Source organism: Aythya fuligula, chromosome 2 (assembly GCF_009819795.1).
Source record: "Aythya fuligula isolate bAytFul2 chromosome 2, bAytFul2.pri, whole genome shotgun sequence".
NCBI classification, from domain to species: Eukaryota; Metazoa; Chordata; class Aves; order Anseriformes; family Anatidae; genus Aythya; species Aythya fuligula.
Window position 1 is genome coordinate 117,229,363 of NC_045560.1, and position 18,884 is coordinate 117,248,246.

General features: G+C 41.6%; 1 protein-coding gene across 2 annotated transcripts; it reads left to right on the forward strand.

The window, feature by feature from the left end:
• Positions 1–8,860: 8,860 nt before the first annotated feature.
• AQP4 (aquaporin 4) lies at positions 8,861–17,595 on the forward strand. Of its 2 annotated transcripts, none has more exons than XM_032180731.1 (5): positions 8,861–8,926; positions 12,916–13,330; positions 14,240–14,404; positions 14,781–14,861; positions 17,012–17,595. In XM_032180731.1, the coding sequence occupies exons 2-5, from the start codon at positions 12,950–12,952 to the stop codon at positions 17,288–17,290; spliced, it is 906 nt and encodes a 301-aa protein (XP_032036622.1). In that variant the 5' UTR covers positions 8,861–8,926; positions 12,916–12,949; the 3' UTR covers positions 17,291–17,595. The 2 variants fall into 2 exon arrangements, with proteins under 2 accessions (XP_032036622.1, XP_032036621.1); XM_032180730.1 differs by lacking the exon at positions 8,861–8,926 and adding an exon at positions 9,056–9,129.
• Positions 17,596–18,884: the final 1,289 nt, after the last annotated feature.

Here is an 18,884-nt window from a genome sequence, read left to right on the forward strand (position 1 = left end):
ATTTATTATCTGAACAGGACAGTAGCCTGTCTACAAATTCCTTGCTCTGCATCACTGAAGAAATCTCTGACACGTTTTCTAATTGTTTGATATTTGGGCTGCACCATGATCCCTATCGCTTTTATATTCGCTTTGTTTTCTGCATGTGGTTTAAATTCTTGACACTCATGTGTGATTCAAGTAATTATTCTCCTCTCCAAGACTTGATATTTGTTCCATTTCAACATCCTCACTCAAGTAAAAAATAAAGAGCTTTCTTGTCTACAGGCTGCTAGGACTTCATACGCATATTCTGCCTCTTCATGATGTTGGAAACTGAGTCATCTACAATTCCACAGCTATGCTATCAGCACTTTGAGACAATGCATTTGGGATCAGGATGAGCTAAACCTTTTAAGGATGAATTAAGAATTTCTGAAACTGGACAGCAAAAACTACATTGTGAAACTGCATGGAAATGCCTTGCTGTGCCATTCACGCACATATGTTCAGTTCACAAGTCTAAAACCGTTTTCTAAGAGCCAGTTCTGCAAACTCCACCCTGCAGGACTGAGGAACAGCCGGTGTGGTTTTCTGCCCCTTTTTACAGCCCGAGGAACGAGCACGCTGGAGTCTCACTGATGACGGTGCTGATGAGGCGTGTAGCTGAAAAGAATCCCTTTCACTGGCGTGTTGGTTCTGCCGCGCTGCTGGGAAGAACAATCTGCTTGTGTCAGTCAAGTACACACTGTGAAACTGAAAATCTAATGGGTTTGGGGGATGTCAAACTTATTCAAAAGGGGATATATGATACCAAAAACCCCTCAGAATTTCCCATTTCTCTGATGCATTCTTAAAATATATATCTTCTCTGTACGCATTCTTACAAAAATAGATAGACTTTTAACAAATATTTTTGTCATATATCCTTGAAGAGTAGGATTAGCCATTTCTACTTCCTTTTTAAACACTAATTTAATACAATACCAGCCTTCACAAAAATAATTCTCTCCACAAAACTTACACAGGACACTGCAAACAGTTTATATCAGGGCTATAAAGGCTAGCCAAAGCACGGGTGCAGGAAAAGAGATGACTGATGATTATGGAGAAGTAAGCCTTGCAGAATGGTGTCAGGCTAATTGTTATGTATTAATGTCTGCAAACAAATCAACACAATATTTATTATCTTCTGGGAAAAAAAAAAAAAAAAAAAAAAGTGTTTTGGTGCTGTTTTTAATTATTTACACAGCTCACTGCTTTTTTCCTCAGTCGGCTTGAAAAAGAGCAGCTTATCCTTCTCTAGGAGCCCACAGAAGGCAGTAGTGGAGGTTATACTGGAAAAATATTGCTTAGAAAGGAACATGAGTTTCTTGCAAAGAAATACAAGGAAAGCCCTGTGGCCCACTGCTTGATTTCATCCAGTCTTCGCAAATTGCATCCACCACTCTCCCTCCACCCCCCTGGGGTGCCAGGAAACATGCAAACACTGGACTAGAGCTTTAGGTCTCAAAAGACTGTTTGCTATGGCTGCATGTGCTTCCAGGGCACATTCACAGCAATTCAGCAGCTGAAGACAGAATATTGTTGAGTGACCAGTTTTCATATGTTGGCCAACCAACCATGCACACCCATTCAGAGGCTATAAGCTGGTACCAATAAAGATGAAAGTGGTGGCAAGAAGTATTTATTTCTTTGTATTTTACTTTGCTGGCAATTCAGACAAATGCAAGACTCTTCAGAGCAGTACAGTTTCTGTCATAAAAGAAATTGAATAAATCCAATTTCTCAGTGTAAAAACCTTTTTATTAGTCCACTAAAAATGCAACTGCATCAAAAGTTATTAGTCTTTCCCTAATATTTTTTTGTATTTGTTTTTAAACTGTAAGCATGAGAAACTGACAGAAATGAAACTAATGTTCTACAAAGGATTTAAAAAACAAAAACAAAAACAAAAAACAAACAAAAAAAAACCACCATGCTGTCAGATTTTCTTTAGAAGCTTATGGACAAAAGAGCTTGAACTTGTAAATATGCATAGTCAGACCCTGCTCCTCAGGTAGTTCAATGAAAGAAGAACCTTTGCATTGAGGAAAGATCAACATCTTCACTTGTCCTGAGGTGTAGCTTTTAGAAGGTATTACTATTGAGGGGGAAGAAGAAAATAAATAAATAAATAAGAAAAAAATCCATAAAATACATAATATTAAGAAGCCTGTTACTATTGTAATCTGCAAAGACAGCCTGAATGATCTAAAACAAAATTGTCTTGTTCAAAACATGCTGCATAAACCCATTCATGGCATATATTTCCACTAAGTGTATTAAACTGTGAATATAAAGCTATATATGTATTATATGTATTATCATTATATTGTTATAGCAGATGGCTTGGACAAAGAAGAAATTCCCAGCATTGAGGCACATATCAACCATCCAATGCCACCAAGTCTTGGCATTTTCCTTCACTACCACCATCCCCAAAAATAAGAAAAAAAAAAAAAGTTAACAAATCATTTTTAAAATTACAGAGTGGTTGACAGAGGTAGCTGCACTGAGCAGTGTGTTTGTGCATTTCTTGAGGCTTTACCACAATACTGAGTGACATTTGTTTAAAACGTTACCACTGTACATTAGCCATGGAGCATTAAATGGATTCAGACCTGGTTGACAGATCTCTGAAAGTACTTAATGGACCTGTAATGGTAGCTGTTGGCAGGGATCTGAAGGGATTGCTGTAGGGCCTCATGTGCTTCAGGGGGTTCCTCAGTAAGTAAATCTGAAGGTAAATATAGAATCACTGCCAATTTAGTTTGAACATGGATTAGTATGTTTAGAAAAGGATGGACAGAGCAGAGTGGATTATTTTTCTAGTTTGATCCGTGCCAGACAACAAGTCTTCCAATACAAGGAAATTCAAAATTTCATGTCTCAGAGTAAAACAAGCCTTATCTGCAGAATGATGTCTGTGTCCTGAGAAGCACTGAGGGGGCTATGTGGAGGTGTGAGGAAGAACGCTTCCTCAGTGTGATGCTGCAGTGAGAATGGCTCATACAATTCCTAGGTGTGCTACAAGATGTGTTTTTACTTCAGAATAAGCCTGCTGGGAGCCCAATATTTAAAAAATAAAAAATAAAAAATTTAAATAACATGTTGGAAAAGTAGCAAAGGCAAACTCAAGAGCTGAAAAAAAACTGTTAGAGAAATTTCTTTAGAGTGAGAGCTCAGCCTGCTTAGCTTTTCAAAAGGATGATGAAGGGATGACTTGCTCACATTATATAAGTATCCTCATGGGAAAAAAGTAGAAGTACAAGAGGCTTTTTAATCTGGGAGAGATCAGCGTAAGAAGAACCACTGTATGGCAAATGAATTCATACAAACTCATTTTAGCGAGAAAGGCCATTTTTGGTGATGTAAATGATTAGTCTGGGGAATGAACTGCCAAGGGAATGGGTAGATTTTCTATCCAGTGAGTTTTCAAATCAAGTAAAGACGCTTTTTGTAAAATAGGTTTAAACGAATGTAAGTTATTGAGCTGTATTACGAGGTGAAAAGTGATGGTCTGTGATATATAACATTAGCTAGAAAATGTATTGCTGTCTAGTCTTAAACTGCATGATTCTTTGACTCTTGTGAACAGAGCCTTTCAGTTGTGGCCACATTAAGTAGAGATGGAAGTAATATAACAACTAAGACAAAATGCACCTTCAAATAAACCACCTTCTGCTGTTAGCAAGCAAAGTTCTCTCCTGGAAACCAGATTCTTGCTTGAGTGTGTTTCTTGTTGCACAGATAATGGAATTAGGTGTCATAAAATGTCTTTATGATATAGGTCTTTATGATAAAGATTTATGATATAGGTCTTTGTGATAAAGGTCTTCTGGTCAGTTATAACTTTGTGGGTGTGGGGTTTTTATTTATTTATTTATTTTTAAGTAGTACTCTTTGTTTTTAACATTAGGTATAAAAAAAAAATAAAATATGAAATACACAAACAACATCACTTCTACCATGGCTCAACAGCTGATAGGATCAAAAATCATTGAGGATAACAGCTGCACAGAGAAAGAGAGGCAGAGCTGTCATGACCTTCATTTCTGAAGGAAACTAAGAGCCTGGGGTGGTGCTGAGGGAAGAGGCTGAGTGTTTGGAGATGAGGAGCTGATAAACAGCAAGACTGTGAAGAATGAGCAGCTCAGATCAGCCAGGAAAGCATGTCTGGATATTAAAGAACGCGCAACAGTGGGGTATACAAACTGTAATACTGTTTTTTCTGTGGCTGATAAAACCTGTGAGAGCTTAACCGAATTTCAGTGTCCCACCTAGAGAAGTTAGACAAATCTCTTTGGCCCCACTGGGTGCAACTACTTGCCCTCAGCACATAGCCCATCAACACTTTGGGCTCTTTTTCTCTCCCAGCACAGGTCATTACCTCCCTCCTTCTCTCACGTTTTCAGTCGTCCTTCTGTGACCCTTTCACACCCACTGCTGCACCCCCATGAGTGCCCAGGGCTGCTCTTCCCCTCCAGCTCATCAACCCCTTACTGTGTGACTACTCCTACATATTGCTAGCGAAGGGCCTATCCATGCCACATTGTAATTAAACTGTTTCTAAAAACCAAAAGCCTCCAGGTGATTCCTATGCTACCTAGATCACAGTTTTGCTTTTCCAACTGTAACTGCTGCTTATTGAGCTGGGGTGGGGGGGAGAGCAAAGAAAAAGCAGTCAATCCAAATTGTCTCGTCAGGAAGGTAATGGAGCAGGACGAAGGAAGCACAGCAGTCATCCAAGTGCACAGCTTCTTGTAAAACCTTTATGAAAAGCCTGAATGAATCCCTCAAGTGAATGGCCATTTTGTCCCTTTCAGTTCTTCTTCTCCAGCATGGGACTCAATGTGCAGCTTGTGGACAGACAGATTCCACAATAAACAGAGAAGGAGAGTAAAACTAAACCCTCTGGAGCTTGGCCAGCAGCAATGTCAAATCTCTTGACTGATTTCCCAGTGAATTCTTGCTCTAAATGTCAGGAGAACATAGCCCTGCAGCCAAATCTGGACCAGACTGATACCAAGGCGTGACAAAATGAATGACCTAAGTAACAAGATTACACCACAGGAAAATTAGAACTTCAGAAATGTGCAAAGATCACATTTCAGTAAGCGGTGCTTTATGTAAGATCCTTTTAGTAGACAAAGCTTAGCCCAAACTTATAAAACATAAAGTGGTGAGGAGAGGAGGGTTCATTAGTGGCGACAGAACAAAATGTTCGGTCCAGCAGTAAAGAAAGTCGGCGTTTCTGCAAGCGTCAATCATTTCTGAAAGGCTTGCAGCCTGCTTTCAAGCGCTCTTGTCAACAGGAGCCAGGAAAGGGTCACAGGAATTTAGTCTCCTAGGAGCCTGTGCCACTGTGAAAATGGCAGCTAAGTCTCTCCATCACTTCAGGCGCTTCTGAAAATCCTTCTCAAGGCTCTCCTGTGAGTGGCAGCAAGTGTCCCTTTCGCTCTGGCTACCTGCTGCCTGCTCGTGCACACAGGGCTGGCAGGAACCTGAGCAGCCTGGAGATCTCTGACCTTCCTTCAGCTGCAGCTGAAATTGGCTTGGGGGCTCAAAACACATTGGAAAGGGCAAAGACACCCAAAGACAGAGAGTGGTAGCATGTTTGGGTAAGCTTCATTCCCTTTGGAAACTGAAAGCCTGAAGTGGAGCTGAGAGAGGAGCTGAGCGAGCTGAGGAGCTTAACGACAGCAGCATAAGGAGAGCAGTCCAGGTCCTCTGGGTACAAGTAGTAAAAGAACCATGGTCACTGAGAAAACACATAGTGCTTCTAAATTATGCTGTTTTACTGTTGTTCTGGATTTTCTTTTCTCTGCTTCAGCTGACAAAAGCCTTGAGGCAGATGTGATGGAGATGCCCAGGATGGATACCTGTGGGACTCGCCATAATAGTGAAGGGACACTGCAATTCAGCAAGGTGCCAGAGTCTACTCCAGGGAGAGTTTCTGTCTCCCTCCCTCGTATTATTTTAGCTGGAATTATCTGTGTGCACATTCCTCTCCAACTTTGGCAGAGTGCCCTCTCCTCCACAACAGACCAATCTGAAATCCCAGATCCAGCATGCTTCAACTGTCTGGGAAGTCCTTGTTCAGAAGGTGGATGTGCCTTACGTGTTGCAGCATCTTCTCGCCATGGCTTACTTTCCTAGGGAGATCTTTTATTCATGATGCCCTAAAAATGACTATGGGAAGTCGGCTGTAATGTTCAGTGAAGGAGAAGCAGAGGCATTGAGAGTTTCTGCCACGTATTTCTCCCCCTTAGACAGGGATTGAAAGTTAGCACAAATTTAAAAATTGTCATGTTCATTTGCAAGTTATTTCCTTAATTGTGTTAAGCACAGCAGCAGGAGGAATGTTGGAATGTTTCATCCTTGGGCAGAGGTCCAAACCAAGTTGAGCCAGGTTTTAAGGCGATGAAAATACATAGGGGAGGGAAAGAAGAAGAAGAAGAAAAAAAAAAAAAAAAAAAAAAAAAAAAGAGAGAGAGAGAGAAATCTACATGGTCCCCCAAATCCCAAGAATGGCAAATTTATAACAAATTTATCCCTGAATGAAATGGGACTGCTTTTCTCTGTTTTTCAGTGACACCTCAAGGGATGGCTTCATTGCCCCTGTGTTTTCAACACAACATAGCCTTTTTGTTTGATCAGGGCTGGCACAGTGCAGTTTGCTCCAGGTTTGTGCCCGAAGCATTGCCTTTCTCTGTTTATGTGGTCACTACCTTTGTCTAATTCTCCAGAAGATCTATTGCAGCAAGAATGGTAGCAGTGACAGAAGTTATTAATGTTCTGGCTTCTCTATGTGGTAGGGATCTGCTCTGAGGATCACAAAGAGCAGATACGTGCTGTCTGCAAGAAAAAGAAACGTAATTATTTGTTTTGTTAAGTGAATTTTGTTTGTGAATAAACTAATGGGCCACGAGAGCCCAATCTACAAGGTGCCAAAGAACAAGTGTGTTGTCAGGGCAAAGCTGTGAAAGCAACCTCAGCCCTAGTTGGAAACAGGCAGCTCCAAAACTGGAAAGAAATCTGAGATTTCTGTGTGCACCTTTTGTGGCCTTTGGAACAACAGAGAAAAGTATTTGTTAGAAGTAGCTGTGGTACTAGAGGCTGAAATAATCAAATAATGAGTTCATCAAATACAGGTGGGAAAAGTTATGATGTGTTCAAGCAAGGGAATCCACAGGTGTTTGAAACACAGCACTAAAAATAAGTTTCTTTTTTGTACAGTAATTCCTCTTCAAAAGGCAATAGGGGTGAAAAAAAATATTTATGCAGACGAACATCCTAAATAAAGCGCTTTCACTGTGGGCGGCAACTCCTGCAGCCTTGATGTGAAAGCTTGTCTGTGAGTATATGAAGTATATGACAGGCTTATGTGCCCATATGACACTATTAGGACTTGAAGTTTCTGGAATCATTGTAACAGGCTGTGAAACTGCCTGAGAAAGACTGAGAAACCCAAATGCACCAGAGGAAGGAGCAGAGCTGTGCAGTGATGCCTGCACCCCTTCTTCCATCTTGCACTTCGCTGAGTGCAAGATGGAAGAAAATGAAGCAAAGCTTGAAAACAAGGAAGTCTAACATCCAGCCAGCTGTTTTCCTTTGTCATCAAATTGTGAATGTCTCTTGGTTCCCTTTATGACTCTGCTCTAGAGAAGGGAATTGCAGGCAAACGTGAGAGAAACACCTACATTTGTACTTTATGATCACTTGGTATGTACCATTAACTCTGATCGGTAAGTATTTAACACACGGGCATTAGTTCTTTATTGCACGGTGTTCAAATTTGTTTAGGGCATCCTGAACTGATAGTGTCACACATTAGACTCATTTTTCACCACTGTAACTTGTTGCCTACAATCTCCTAGCAGAAGCTAAGAAAGGATTTCCATGTTTTTCCATGGTTTCCACATCCAAAGTAGTTCTTCAGCTCTTGCACTCTTTTCTAATGTGCAGAAAGATTGCCTGGCACAGCAGGTATAGCACAGGCCAGTTTATTATCACATCAGATTTTGATTCTTTCTCTGTTGCCATATGGGTGCAAGGCAATAGTTTCTTGGTGCATGCTGTTTTAACCTGGCTTAACCCCCGAACAGCATGTTCTTTAAACCATTTTTTGTGTAACTTATGCACTGATTATTTTACTGCACTCAAAGGTCAAAGCCACCTGAAAGAAAAAGAAAAAGAAAAAGAAAAAGAAAAAGAAAAAGAAAAAGAAAAAGAAAAAGAAAAAGAAAAAGAAAAAGAAAAAGAAAAAGAAAAAGAAAAAGAAAAAGGAAAAAAAAAAAAAAAAGAAAAGAAAAAGGGATTTTATTGATACTTTGTTCCATTTTCACGCCTGCCTTCTTCAAGTGTCAAGTTCTGTGCAGTGTCTAACAAAATAATCCTGCCAGGAAACTTAGGTAACTTTGTTGTTTGTCTGTTTTCTTATAGCCTAAAGGGCTGTTTTTTTCATCAGATTGTTCTCATGCTGCGGATGGAATAGGCTCCTCTCAAGGTGAGAACCACCTGAATTGCCTCACCAGCATCACAGACTAGTGTCAAGAGCTCTTTTCAGTGCCTCCCGTTAGCTTTCCACACGAGGAAAAACTTAAAAACTAACCCCTCTGCCCCTCTGGGAGCCAGCATGGTCCCGGTGAGGTACGGGGGTGTTTCAGGCACTCAGACCTCCCCACCTCAGGGCGCCTTGCACTCGATTCCCGTGAATCCAGCGCGCAGCGGGAGAAGAAACCGCAAAATCTCCGACTCCGAGCGATCTTCCAAACTGCGCAGCCCCCCCCCCCCCCCGCCCCACCCCGCGCTAATTAATTAATCCTATTCCCACGACCGCAAGCGCCCCCTCTCCGGCGGCAGCGCCTCGAGCCCCCCCCGGGCCGTCGGGGAGCAGCAGCAGGTAGGGAGGGCAGAGATTGGGAGCCGCGCCCCCCCCCCGGTCCCCTCCCGGTCCCCCCCAGGTCCTCCCCCGGCTCCGGCTCCGGCCCCGGTCCAGGTCCCGGCCCCGGCCCCGGCCCCCGCCCCGAGCCCCGCGCCCCCCCCGGCCGGTGCCGCAGCTCCGCGCGGAGGCATGAGCGACCGGGCGGCCGCTGAGCGCCGCGGGTGAGTGCGCGGCCCTCCGCGGGGTGCGGAGGGGGAAAAATGGAGGGGGGGCAGGGTTGGAGGAGGGGGGGAGGCAATAAAGCTCAACAGGGGCGCTGGGGAAAGTTTCGAGGGGGAAAAGGGGAGCCCCGGTGGGGATTCTCCGCGCACCCCCCACCCCCGTCCTGCAGTGCCAAGGTGGGGGGGAAGGAGGGAGGAGGGGGGTTTTGCATCATGGGGGGCTTGCAGGGAGCCGGCCCCTTCCCCGAAGGTGATATCTTTCAGTCGCCCTTGGGTTTGAGACTGGAGGTGCCGGAGGGCTGCAAGCCGGCGCTGTTCCGCGCCCTACAACTTTTATTCGCTGCTTTTATTCGTGCGCTTGCCCCCATCCCCTGCCGCTCCCTCCCCACAAGCGGGTGCCCGGTGTCCCGGCGGGACACGGCCGGCACACGTCGGGGGGGGCTCGTTGGTGCCCCCCAAAAAGCCTCGGATGCTGCCCCAAAAGCCACTGCTCACACAGAGCTTGTGCCCCAGGCAGGGTAGCTGCAAGCCCCCCCAGCTTCTGGCCCTGCTCCCCACAAGCATAGTAGTAAGGGGAGGAAGAATTTGGTAAATGCCGTTTGACATTTGTATGGAAGACAGCATTACTGCTTACACTGCTATGGCTTCAAGCTGTAATCACACTGATGATGTCCTGGACACCAGTGCGTCCTGTCCATAGCCCACGCTCTTTTGGCCTTGATGACAACATGAGCTGTGAAACCCACTGCACCCTATCAGACACAGTCTACCATGTAACTGTGTGGTCTAGACTAGAGGATTTCAAGTGTATCCATAGGAATTTAATGTGTGACCAGAACACGAAAGCGTCATTCTGCTTTTCCATTTTTTATTTGTGTAAGGCAACCATGAACAACAACTCCTCCAAAAATTGTTTTGCAACTTCGATGGTAAATCTTAGTGGCTGGAAAGTCACGTTTCAGTTTTAGACCTGGCAGCCATCACCATCTCATCTCAAGGCTTTAAATTAGCTGCATGCAGAAAGAATAGTGGACGTTGGAGGCGGTGTTGATTTCCACGTTGCTTTTGGATTTAAGTGAAAACCTGGGCTCAGGGCTAAAACACAGTATTAAGCTTTTATTAACAGGTGTGCAGCTTGAAAGAAAAAAAAAATGCTGTGACAGCTGGGTGTTTTGCTGGGTGTTGAAATCAGGGAAAAACAGGCTGCTTCAGAAAAACATTTCTGCATTGAAAATAGGTGTTTAGATCATTAACTATCAAAGTGTGGCTGGCAGTATAGTTCTACCATTTTCATATTTTCCATGCAGTGCGTTATTGGAGAAAAATAGAAACTTTCTTTATGTTGATGAACTAGATTTGTACTTGAGTTATGCTTTTGACTTGTATCCAGCATTTTTGCATTTTCAGGGCTCTAAAAAATGACCAAATTGATTGCACGTGTTCTCACATGTTCTCATAGGGTCTAGCAGTACTAGAGGTCTGAAATCTGACCTCCTTATTTGGTAGCCTGGACAGCAGAAGTTGTGATCTACTGGATCCTCCCTCTGTTACACACGTGCGTGCACCACTGACTCCTGGGACTCCCCCCAACTGGAATGAAGCTAAATACATGGTTTTAATACCAAATACAATCTCTCTTTTCTACAAGATGAGGGGATGTTGCTGATTTGCACATCTTGCTATTCTCTGCATACAGAAAGAGACAGGTTGGGTACTCTTGGACAATGAAGTCAGGAGTCACTATATCCTTATCTCACATTCTCCAGAAACCTATGTTCCCCTAACTCTCTTCGGTGGTAGGAAATTTTTCAAAAGTCTGGGATAAAATACCATGGCTTGTGCTTTGCTTTGCAAAAGCAGGTGCAAGCTAAAGCTCAAGGAAACCCATGTTGCATCCCAACTGAGATGGGTGTGAGAGGGTAGATGACTGCCACTTTCCTTGTCTGTGCATCCACGTTTCTTTTCCATGGACAGCAGGATGTGCCTCACCCCTATGTGAAATGTTCATCTGGGACATTTCCTGGGACACCAACATCTTTTCAGCGTAGATACAGCTCCCATGTCCTCCTGAGGCCACTAAATTAAGTTAGTGAGGGAGTAGCAAGGTTGTCGAAGGTAAGCTATTGACAGTCTTTAGGTTGCAGTGAGAGTCTGGGCATAGTGTTCAAAGACAAGGATCCCCAAAAAGCTGTGTGCTTTAGCACTGGGGGAGGTAGTGAATTTGGAGCCATTTTGAACAAAAAGCCTGATCTAGGTAGCTGGTCATTAACTGGTTGTTAATATGAGTTACAAGTCCCACTCTTACAAGTCCCACTCAAAATTCAGAGTCTGTCAGATTGCTTCACAAGCACTTTACAGCCATTTTCAGGAAATAATGTAATTCTTGTTCTCATCTGAGAGTCTAGAGAACTGAGATAGAGTACAAATGACCTACCCAAAATACACAGTAAATTAGCATAAGAAATGAGACAAGGAAACAAATTATTTGCTCCAGTCACAGGATTAAATTGCCTTTCCCTAACTCTCAGCAACTGTTAAGAAATTCATGGGCCATTCTTCTTGCAATAACTTGAAAAAGCAAGGCATGCATTTTATGCTTCTTTCTGATGTAAGTGGTATTAAATATGCATTGTAGCTCAGTTACCTTAGATAACTGAGCATAAATTCATCCATCTTCCACTTGAAATTCTGTTCCCAGATGTAACAGCTGAATATTCTTTCTTTTGTTTTCTGTTTTGTTTTGTTTTTGGTTTTGGAGGGGTTGGGTTTTTTGCTTTTGTTTTTAAAAGAAGAATTTTGTTAGCATTCCTTAGAAACTCATTAAAATGCTTCCCTTTTGGCTTATTCTTCTAATTTATTAATACCACAAATAACTTTTCTTTGGTGACCCACTTTCATAGGTATCTGAGCATCTAGCAAAACTGTAACTCATCAGGAAGGCTGCGCAGACTAACACATAGCATTTCCAGACAGGAAAATCAAGACATTTCTTTCTTTATCACACGCAGTAGCACACATCAAATGTACAGAAAACATGTTTCTATTCCACTACTTAACTCTGCACCCTTGGCCCCTAAAAAAGACTTAATTGACTGCAGGATTGATTTAAAAATCAGAATTTAGGATTTCATCTATTCTCCTGGCTGAATTCAAATTTTACCCTATGTCCACAGAGAAGAAAGAGCTTTTTGCATAAATATAAATTGAAGTATTGGTTTGTGTGAGTGTTCAGACAAATAGACTTTCTCTTTTATAGCTCCCTAAGCAACCTCCCAACACTACACTGTTGTAAAAAAACAGGGTTTGGCTAAGACACTGCTCTTTACTGAACTATTGTACCTACTTTGTGGAAACTACAGATTTGCTTAGAAAAAGAGAATGCCCACTGATCTAATGAGCATGATGTTTAACTGGCCACTGGAAGTGGTAGGGTTTTGCAGACTCTTAGGCAGGCAGAAGTCAGCTAGTGTAGAAGATTACACTTGTTTTCATTCTCATTTATTTCAAAAAATATAAGGAGGTTCTTTGCATGAACTAATAAGCTATAGGGACAGACTTATCACAGGGGATGACTAATTACTCTGTGTATTACACCTGCAGATGCTCAAACACTGGCAGCATTTTAAGGGCAGTCTGCTTTGCCAGTGCACGCATCCATGGTTATCCCAGTCCAAGGATACTCAGCCTTGAAATCTTCCCTCCAAAGCCTGCCAGATAGCAACCCTCTAACAGGAGAACATAGGGCTTATTGCTTGACTTCTGATGAAGACTTGTTTTCCTTTTCAGTAAGTGTGGACGTCTGTGCAAGTGTGAGAGCATCATGGTAGCATTTAAAGGCGTCTGGACTCAGCCCTTCTGGAAAGCTGTTTCAGCAGAATTTTTGGCCATGTTAATTTTTGTCCTCCTCAGCCTTGGTTCCACAATCAACTGGGGTGGATCGGAGAAGCCCCTGCCTGTAGACATGGTTCTTATCTCTCTTTGCTTTGGACTCAGCATCGCAACCATGGTGCAGTGCTTTGGGCACATCAGCGGTGGCCACATTAACCCCGCTGTGACAGTGGCAATGGTCTGCACAAGGAAAATCAGCCTCGCCAAGTCGGTCTTCTACATTCTCGCCCAGTGCCTGGGAGCCATCGTGGGGGCAGGCATCCTTTATCTCATCACACCACCAAGTGTAGTGGGAGGCCTGGGAGTCACTATGGTAATCACTTCTGCTCCAGCTCCTGGAGTAGACTAACTTAGAGCCTAAGAAAATATAATCAGTGTCACACAGAATAAAGAGAGCTCAAGTAGAGATTTTAGGAGCTGGTTGGTTTATTTATAACATCTAGACAGGGTTTAAAGCTCTCCCCGGGATGGCTTTATGCAGCGCAATATCTATAGCTATTCTTTTTATAGAAGTTCTCTTTTCTATAACTTCCCCAAATCTGATGACAGCAGGTAACGTTAATTTACATACAAAATTTAAATAATATATGCATGAAATGCCATTTTCATATGGACTGGGGAGGGGAAATTAATTCTATGCCATTATGATGGGGATTGAAAAAACATCAATTTAAAATGACATACTTTTGAAATAGATTGTGGCTTAGATTTCAGCTTTGTTCTAAACTAATAAGAAATGCCATCAGTTAGCCCTGTTGCAGGACTTATTAAAAATGCACTTGAGCCGCACACTGCTTAATTTTTAATTGAAATTTAAATTAATTAAGTCAGGGCTAATTAATGAATTTATAATTGAATAGTAAATTACAGCGCTCCCAAGAAAAAAAATGGTGAAGGGGAAGTGCAGCATTTGCAAATCCCTGTGTAAAAATAAACTACACTTCTGCAGTCTAACTTTGAAGTTCTTGTTCGATGTTACTGGCAAGCTGTCTGTTGTCAGTCCAGCTGTAATTTTCCATGGCTCTCAATTTAAAAAAAAAATAATGGCACAAGGGGGAGAAGAAGGGTGGGAATTTGTACCTCTAAAAGTTAATTTCACTGTGTAGTATTTAGGAAATCACTGAAAATACAGTTCACTGAAATATAATCAATGTATGTGGTTGCTTTCTGATTTACAAAATCACTTTTGCTTCATCTCCGGTGTTTCTTTCTCTTCTTCCAGGTACATGGAGATCTTTCCGCTGGCCATGGACTCCTGGTGGAGTTGATAATTACATTCCAGCTGGTTTTTACTATTTTTGCCAGCTGTGATTCAAAACGAAACGATGTCACTGGTTCGGTAGCTTTAGCAATTGGATTTTCTGTTGCAATTGGACATTTATTTGCTGTAAGTTAATGGCTTCTCTCAAAAAAAAAAAAAAAATAGAGTCTTTGTCCCATTATGTCTACTTCAGAAGTAAATGGAAACTTCTGTAGACTTTATAGCTGCTATAGCTACATAGCTGCTGTAGTCTTTACAGGTCCATGCCAAAAAAAATTTGAAAGTAGCAGGAGGGTCCTCTTGGGCTGCTGCCTCAGAGATTTCCTGCCTGTTCGCATGATGGCTTTGTTAATTTTGTGATGAGACTCTGGAGAGTGACACTATGTACTGTCAGGATTAGATGTCTTGCAAATCCAGGGTGTCCCATAGTGCAAGGAATAAAAGAAACTAAATGACTATCTTTAAGACTCTAATAACAGGCAATATTTTTTCTCTACTTTAGATCAATTACACCGGTGCCAGTATGAACCCTGCTCGATCATTTGGGCCTGCTGTCATCATGGGGAAATGGGAAAACCAATGGGTAACTCTTCTTTCATGCTTCCTTCACCCTAGCAACAAATAGCTATCAGCATTTTTTCATACATCATTTGCCTTTAGCTGTCTATCCTTGCACATCACATAGAGGCCATTGCTGACAGGTGCTGACCTGCCACGTGCTTTGGTATAATCATTCTCTTCTCCTGGAATTGTAATGTGGTACACAGCACACTAGAATAGCATCTTGCTATTCAGGGGGCATTTTGGGGAGGTAGTAGCTTTGGTAGAAAGGAAATCATACAAAAAGTTCAAAACAATAAAAAGCAATCCAGCAAGATGGAAAGAATCAAACTGTTAGAAAGAAAAAAAATCCTCCAAGGCAGATTGCAACCCCCCCAGTCGTGTCGATGAGAAGTTATGGAAGTAATTCTGTTGGCTTCATGTCTCACCTGGCTATACAGCAAAGTCGGGGGCAGAGATACACATTGAGAGCAGGGACCCTCTGTGATCTGTTTCCAGGGGGAGAACCTGTCTTTGCACATGCCCACGCTGAGAGACAAAGGGGTTGCAGCCTGGTCTTTACAAACTAGACCAGATGTTACCTGCTTTTATTAGAAAGCATCCCCTTAACTGGAAGTACTTGTTCAGGAAACAACTTGATAAACAGATTGTGAGTGACACAGTTATTTTTTATAGCGTCCCACTACTAAACTTATCAAAAAACAGTTAATGTTTTATAGGGAGAGATGGATTGCAGCTCAGCCTCCCCTAATTAAAGATAGGGAAAGCACTTCCAGGGACACTTTCAGTACTAACTGTAAGAGTTGCATATTACAGTGTATACAAGGATTTTCTTGATTTTTAAAGTATGGAGCCCACACTGCTCCCACTGCAACTAACAACAGAGATAGCATGGTCTTCAGGCCCTGAGGCTCCAGTTCTGCAAACATAATACCATGTGTAACTTTGCTCCCAAGAGTTATCCTATTGAGGCAGATCTACCCACTTATCAGTGAATGGCTTGTTCATATGAAAAAACTGCTATAGTTTTTCACAAGATTAATTATTCATACTCTGAGGGAGCCTGTAATTTACAACTAAAGCTGTAAATAATAAACAAATGTACTATGTAGAAACTTGTAGGAGAAGCTTATCTGTTGTCCTGGTCGTTTGGAAAGATAGCTGTTTTCTCCTCCTTCAGAGCGGTGACATTAGCGTGTCATTAAGAGAAGTCAGTGGGCCTCTGCACCTACTAATGTTACAGAACTGCTCCCTGTTGTACTGAAATAGCTACCCTACAAAATGGTGTGTGTCATTTGCATTCAGTTATACAAATTAGATGATCAGATAGATGGCTGCCTGTTGGGTTCTGCAGGATAAGAAGTCAAATTTGGACTCTTGGAAATGTGAGTCTGAAATATTGTAACAGAACTGCTTGCATATATGCATTAGGATAGGTTTTGTTTCCTTATAAGTTGATCATCATCTTTGGTGAAAATGTAGAAAGAAGATGTTTTCTACATTGATATTTATTTTGTATGTCACCTGGCAAACAGCATAGATATGTTATCTACAGGTGGAAAATAACCAATGAAAATTTAGAGAAAGCTTCTTGGAAAGAGGTGGATCGATAAAAGTTGACAAAAACATTTCTCTCTGAGGATATGAGCTTGGTTCTCAATCACCTTACTCTTGCTAGTTTAAAAGAAAAGCAGAAATACTAGGGAGTATTGCTGAAGTGGACAAAATACCTGTGAGAGAAGAGAGACTGAGAGAAGGAGGCAAAAAAAAAGAAAAAGGCTACATGGAACTAATGCTGTTAACTGCCTAAGAGGCTGACTCTTGACCTATTTCATACATCAATTTAGAGAAGTCATCTCACTGTTGAGCTCCAGGTCACCACCTGCGAAACTTAGTGTTCTTAACTAGAACCTAGCACTTCTCTGCCTCATAATCTGGTATGTGGGCAGACAGAAGAAGAAAAAAAGAAGACTCTTTTTACAGGTCATGAAATCCAGTGAATGATATGACCTTACACTTCTGGAAAACAGAGTTGTTTTAAATGATTGGGCTAGAGCACGTCACATAAAGTTTTCTGAGTGAAGTCTGTAGTGACATGATTTCCTCTGAGATCCTGGCTTCTTTCTTTGCTGTAGAGCTTAATGCCTATGTTTTTCCCACCTCTCTTTGTAGGTTTACTGGGTGGGACCAATAATCGGAGCAGTCCTTGCTGGTGCTCTTTATGAGTATGTCTATTGCCCAGATGTTGAACTCAAACGCCGTTTTAAAGATGTCTTCAGTAAGGCTACCCAGCCATCCAAAGGGAAATACACAGAGGTGGATGATAGCAGGAGCCACGTAGAGACCGATGACCTGATCCTGAAGCCTGGCATAGTTCACGTGATTGATATTGACCGGGGTGACGACAAGAAGGGAAGAGATCCGTCCAGCGAGGTGCTGTCTTCTGTATGACTAGCAAGGAGCACTGAAAGCAGAGAGCAGCCTGCTAGCATGTCCACAGATATCCTTCCACCTATTAAAGAAACAGATCTCCTCTAAACTGAGCATCTAACATTTCTTAAAAGATATGGTGTGGGCAGCTGCATGGTAGTGGCATCACCAAACCATACATCTGCTTGGTTGGAATATTAAGCCTTCACTACAATTACAATTCCCCATGAATTATTCCAAATTAAGAGTTGTCCCGACTGTTTTCATTCCCTTCTTTCTGGAACAACCCCAAAGTCCAAAAAAAAAAAAAAAAAAAAAAAAAAAAAAAAAAGGAGTTGAAAGCATTCTCCTTTAATAAATCAGTCAATAATGAGATGAAGATAGAGATGTTTAACATTCAGATTGACAGTTAAGACATATCAGGAAATGCCTATAGACACGAAGACCTACTTATCAGATTGTTCTTCTGACACTTAATTGGCTGTTGTCAGCTCTCATTAGAATGTCTTATCCATTAAGCTTTCTCTGCAAGGTTCAGGGAGAGCATCAATAGTATTTAAGAGTTCTATCCAAAGTCAAGCAAAGGAATATTGTTTCCACTCACATAGATCGCTATTGCCTTGCAAACTACCTCTGAAAAAAAATGGTATTTTAATAGGTTTTGAAAAAAATTCTATCAACCCATCAAATTTCACTCATATGATTTCCTGTATAAATATATTACCTTCATCTCTTCCCAGGAGTAAATGTGCTGAAATTGAATGTTGAAGTCTACCATAATACGGCTGCAAAGCATTTGACTGTACTTCATGCTCGCCCATGTCATTGTCTGTCTGGTGAAACATTCTCCTGGGGTTTGACTATTGACCATTTAGTGGCAGCAGACTTTCAAGGTCATGCAAAGAATATAAAGGCTTTCCTGTTACTTAATAACTCAAATAAGAGATATCAGAAGAAAAGAAGGCATATCTGTTTTCAGTGCACTTGTTCAAATACAGATTTCCGTGCTAATTTATGTAAACTAAAGGTTTAAATTACTTACCTACTTTCTTACAAGATGGTTGGAAATCTGGGGTTTATAATTTATTAGTAATGTAGAGGGTTTTTAACTTTTAACTGTATTGAAACACTGATTGGGAAATATTTTTTTATAACAGATGATAAAAATATGACTGCTTTTGTTTTTCTGTTGTAGCTGATGCCTAACTAGTTGAACAAGATCCTTGCTTGTTCCACTGCTCATGCAGTCTTAATTAAACCTCCAGCACCTTCACCAGCTTCTTTATTTGTTGTTAGGAAAAGATGCAAGCACTTGCAGGGTTGTTTTTTTAGGGGGAAAGGGTCATGAAATATTTTCAGTAATCAGTCTTTCCCTCATAGAAGTATTTTGATAGATATAATCACCCCAACAAGACATTTTATAAAGATTGTACTGACTTACTGCTTTTGCTACTGATCAGTGGTTTTGAGTTTTACAATATGCAGCAGCCAAGCAGTCAGGAGCATTACATTATTACTGTAATTGTATAGTTTTATTTTGAAATTGAAAAGCTACTCCTGCCTACTTAGCAATAAGAGGGAAAAAAAAAATGCATTAGTCCTGACAATGGGATGT